This window comes from Aplysia californica, unplaced genomic scaffold (assembly GCF_000002075.1).
Source record: "Aplysia californica isolate F4 #8 unplaced genomic scaffold, AplCal3.0 scaffold00502, whole genome shotgun sequence".
In the NCBI taxonomy this organism is placed as follows: Eukaryota; Metazoa; Mollusca; class Gastropoda; order Aplysiida; family Aplysiidae; genus Aplysia; species Aplysia californica.
Window position 1 is genome coordinate 85,415 of NW_004797772.1, and position 1,587 is coordinate 87,001.

General features: G+C 46.2%; 1 protein-coding gene across 1 annotated transcript in view; it reads right to left on the reverse strand.

Moving 5' to 3' along the window:
* The window catches only part of LOC101852205, a gene marked incomplete in the record, with an annotated part of 40,547 nt that overhangs the window by 19,614 nt on the left and 19,346 nt on the right, over nt 1-1,587 (reverse strand). Inside the window, 2 exon segments of the mRNA XM_013086773.2 lie at nt 277-387; nt 1,063-1,195. Of these exon segments, the coding sequence (XP_012942227.1) occupies nt 277-387; nt 1,063-1,195 (244 nt within the window).

Genomic DNA, 1,587 nt, shown 5'->3' on the forward strand with positions numbered 1-1,587 from the left:
ACCTACCACGACATTGAGCTGTGACCTACGACCTACCACGACATTGATCTGTGACCTACGACCTACCACGACATTGAGCTGTGACCTACGACCTACCACGACATTGAGCTGTGACCTACGACCTACCACGACATTGAGCTGTGACTTATGACCTACCACGACGCTGAATAGTGACCCACTATCTACCACGACCCTGAATAGTGACTCACTATCTACTACGACCCTGAACCGCGACCTACGACCTACCACGACCCTGAACAGTGACCTACGACCTACCATGACCTTGAGCTGAATCCCGTCGTGCGTGTGTATGGCCTGGCACAGGACACCCGTCAGCATGAGCCAGCGGTCAGCCGCCACATCCACGATGATCCGCGCCCGCTCCAGCTGAGGGACATTGTAGTCTTAGTAAAAGTTTTACGGCACTTGCAACACAATAAGGTTATTATAAGTGCCCAAGATTAGAGGTGTTACAAGAGAGTAACAAACACAAAAAAGAGGGAGGAGAGATTGTAAGGACGATAGGAGCCCCTTTGGAACAATCATAACACAGTTGTCGGAGACATTTTTTCCATCACATTTCCAGCTTTTCGTACGGTGACAAATTTCGCCAGTTACTTGTTTCCCACTCTCAGTACAGACAACGTTTTGTTTTCTTTGCCAGTAAAAATCCAAACATAGAAACGTTTTCAACTTTCCCCGGGCCCCAATGTTGACTTTGGGTGAAGTAGGCAGGTTTTTTTCAAAGAGTCTTTTGAGAAAACAAAAAAATAAAATGACTTAGACAATTATTTTATAGCAGTCCCTATATATTGCCTGCTGGGTGTATTAGTACTAGTAAGAGTTTTACAGCACTTGCAACACAATAAGGTCATATAAGTGCCCAAGATTAGAGGTATTACAAGAGAGTAACAAACACAAAAAAAAAAGAGGGGAGATAAGGACGATAGATGTTTGATAGAAAAGAAGGAGCAAACCACCCCAGAGCACCCGCCAACCACCCACTGATCGGATCCGGGAATAACTTTTGCTTTGACTTCAAAGTCAGTGACCTTGACCTACCTTCTTGGCCCAGGCTGCGGCATCGGTTAAGAGGTCGGTGAGAGCAGTCAGGTCGCCGGACACCACAAACTTGGCCTTTTGGATGACCTCGGGCGCCTGGCGATCAATCTCTTTCACTAGCTGGGTCAGCTCGCTGGAACACGAGAATCGACGACAAATGAAGAAACATCAAATTTTACAGCCAGCTGGAGGAAAATCTCTACAAATGACGGACATCGCATTTCAAATATACTTAAGTATACACTAGAATCTGATCCCGATCGAGACACAAATGCTCAACTGTGGGAAAGAACAAGCCAAAGGTCAGTAAAAGGAAGACATACAGGTGAAGAAATGGAAATGGATTGGACACACCGTGAGGAGACCCCCGTCAAGCAGCATCAGACAGGCTTTGACATAGGAAAACGTAAGAAAGGAAGACCAAAGATGACATGGAGGTGAGCGGTACAAGCGGAAATGAAAAAGGCGGGGACATCATGGAAACAGATAGAAAAGGATGCACAGGACAGGCTTTGCTGGAGTAAT